Source organism: Etheostoma cragini, chromosome 4 (genome assembly GCF_013103735.1).
Source record: "Etheostoma cragini isolate CJK2018 chromosome 4, CSU_Ecrag_1.0, whole genome shotgun sequence".
Taxonomy (NCBI): Eukaryota; Metazoa; Chordata; class Actinopteri; order Perciformes; family Percidae; genus Etheostoma; species Etheostoma cragini.
In genome coordinates, this window is record NC_048410.1 from 1916734 (window position 1) to 1919933 (window position 3200).

The 3200-nt window shown below is 42.7% G+C and overlaps 1 protein-coding gene across 1 annotated transcript in view; it reads left to right on the top strand.

Moving 5' to 3' along the window:
* The window catches only part of ahcy (adenosylhomocysteinase), a 13210-nt gene extending 12193 nt beyond the window's left edge, over positions 1–1017 (top strand). Inside the window, exon 11 of the mRNA XM_034869911.1 lies at positions 282–1017. Within this exon, the coding sequence (XP_034725802.1) occupies positions 282–413 (132 nt within the window). The 3' untranslated portion in view covers positions 414–1017. The remainder of the gene's footprint in view (positions 1–281) is intronic.
* The last annotated feature ends 2183 nt before the right edge of the window (positions 1018–3200 follow it).

Below are 3200 nucleotides of genomic sequence, written 5' to 3' on the forward strand. Positions count from 1 at the left end.
CCCCCCCCCCCCCCCCCAAGAGACTGGTAAATCCACAACTAAATAAATTGCAGCCTTACTGTCATAATCAATCACGTCTCTCTAGACATAGAGGAAAAAGCTCTGACCAATGTCGGCATCAGACACGCAAAACGCAACCAAGAAATAAAATGCGTAGTAAAACAAGAAGGTAGACGTTTACAAAACGTGTGAATGCAAAAGGGAAATAAATTGATAATTAGCAAAAAACAGTTTCATCTAACAGGAACTTTCCTCTCCACCGTTCTCTCTTGTCTCAATAGCTGGATGAGCAGGTGGCGGCGGCCCACCTGGACAAACTGGGGGTGAAGCTGACCAAGCTGTCGGACAAGCAGGCCAAGTACCTGGGTCTGCCCACCGAAGGGCCCTTCAAACCGGACCACTATCGCTACTGAGTGCCCTGTCCTGCTGCAGAGGAGGAGGAGGTGGTGGTGTGGCTAGAACTGTGTTGGTGTTTAGGTGTAGCAGGGCGTGGTGGTTGGGAGCACAGGTAGCTCTCTGGGTGCCTTTTTGGACTTTGAAATGTCCGACAGACATTTCTTGTGGCTGGTTGTTCCCCTTAAACGGGCTTCCATATCAAATGTTAAAGAAATGCATTTCATGAGTTGCGTCCTGTGTTGACCCAAGTGATTAGGCGTGGCTGAAGTTTGGAACCAACACCTTGTTGTGCTTTACTCGGGTGAGATCAAACTCAGTCTGCCAAACAGCTGTGTTGAATCATTTTGGGTTGAAGCAAGACTATTCAGCTAAACTTACTACCCCACACAACTGCATCGACCCAAAGCTTCTGCCTGTGGGTGTTTATGGATATTAGAAGGCTGTTTGTACAGACACTCAAATCAGAGCAACATCAACCCAGTATTCCAATCATAAACTGAAGTTTATCTCATCACCATCTCATTTTACACCTATCACACCAATGTCTTCAGTCCTCTATCGTCCCTCCTCTTTCTTTCTCATCTATACTCTGCTGAAACACCAAGTGCTATTGTGGCTGTTTTTAAAGAAAACAAGAACACCTCTTGTTTGTCATTCCCTTTCCCATTTATGGAATCCAATAATCCCTGATCCTTGTCTACCTGAGCTCTTCTCTCGTTGCGGCTCAAGGCAGAAGGTGACGTAAAAGGTCTATTAAAACTGTCAAACGATGAAAAATAAACCTGTTGACTGTGGATGGTTTCTCCCCATACGGTTGTGGGTAATAAGAGGTTGTTGTTTTTTGTTTTTTTTGGTCAAAGGGAAGTTCTACAGTTCAACAAATTACACAAACACATGCACGTGTGCAGACCCTTAAAGGTTTTGAATTGGACTTGTGGGAAGTATTTATCTGTACTCTTTACAGCAGATGGCACTCGGCAAGCCTAGTCTACAGAAGCAGGCCGGGGGAAATGATCTACTGTTGTAGACGGGCCACTCTCCAAAACACTCCTCTGTGTAGTCTACATTTAGAATATTTTCCCTTCCTGTCAGACGGAGAACTGAAGGGGTGATATTATCCAACTATGGTATGCGCTCTTCAAGCATGAATACTTTGAAGCTGAACAAACCCTTTTGGGCTCGTGCGATTGCTGCTGAAACACACGGCACCAAGGGGGAAACAAACTGGTTTGATTCAACCAAACTAAATGGGGGGGGGGGGAGAATTCCCCCTAGGCTCTGTCCCTTTGACTAGAGCAGCAAATAAGAATTGCTCTTGTAAACTGGAAAAAATGTGATTGGAATGATTTTTTTTTTCAGGTAATAAATAATGGAATAAAAAATAGTTTTTTGGGGAATCGACAATGGTATAAGTAGGTAAACACCTTTTTAGGTGGTTTAAGTAATTGGAGGTCACCTGCAGAACATGATTCTGGTCTCACAGTCCATTTATTTCTGATCATAGACACCTGAGCATTAACGCATATAGAAATTATGTTCCAATAGGAATACTTTGATGGTCAGGTCCTGGGTCAAATGATGCTTCCTGGGAAAAGTAAGTGATCTTAATCCATAAATAAGGGTCTTGTGGGTCGTTCATAATGCAAATGCAATGTTCCAGTTTGGAACACATCTGCGGACCTTTTGGCATCCCACTTTCCTTCATCACCGGTAGCCTCTACGTGTGTGTGTGTGATACACAACGGTAACCTGGTCAAGAAAAGCATAAGCATACAAAACATAGTTGTATATTCAATATTTGTTCTGATATCTGTATCTCCCCCGACATTGCCTAAAACACTGGTATCAGGGATGGACTTTATGCACAGATCCCACGTAATAAAGCCCCAAAGAAAATCTACGTTGAAGCAGTTCATGTTCTTGTGTGCTATGTCAAACTGGATACATAAGTGGTTTTGCATTCATTGTTCGTGTTTCACAAATTCTTTTTAACTTTAGCCAGACCAACAACAAATCTAGAAGTGTCACATCCATACAGGGATAGTAGCATATATTTGTTAAAACATAAAACTTTATTTCTTGTTGTTTCTCGATCTCTGACCTTATCTGAGCAGCACAGCTGCCCAGAGTCTATGAGCAAGGCGCTGTTGTCTCCATTGAAGCTGTTGCAATCGTGCAGTCGAACATCACACAAAAATATGCAGAGCTTTCATGTCTGCAGAGTTTGAGGCTATTGAGGAACTAGCGAGATTTGTTGAGAAAAGGCTGGACGTTCAGTGTTAATATTTGATAACATGGTCTCTGAGGGGATGTTTTTAGAGAGGAAGCTACGCTGCGGTTTGGCAAACAGATGGATTCTCCCAGGCATCAATCGAGTGGAGTTAGTGGAAAAAACAACCCTGTGTCAGAGCAGCAGATCTGATACAGAGATAAATCATCTTTGGAGCCACTCCAGAAGTCTACTTATTGGATTAAACGTGAGAGGAGGGATGTAGTGACCTTTTATAAACCGGGATTCAAACATGGTTAGGCCTACGGGAAAAAAAAAAAAAATCAAGGGAGCTCAGCCCGTTTGATCCAACATAACCTGAGCTTTTTAACTCAGTGTGTTTGATAAAAGATGTTTGAACAGAGAAATTGATGATCATATGTTTGACACTTAGGAAGCAGTGTGGATAGAAATGGAAGTAGGAAGTAGGTATACTTCAGTCGTTCACACACTCGATCAAATTAATTTGTACAGCACCTTTCATACAGTGATGCTTTACTAGTGACTGACAAACCACGGTGGAAACGTAAATGGT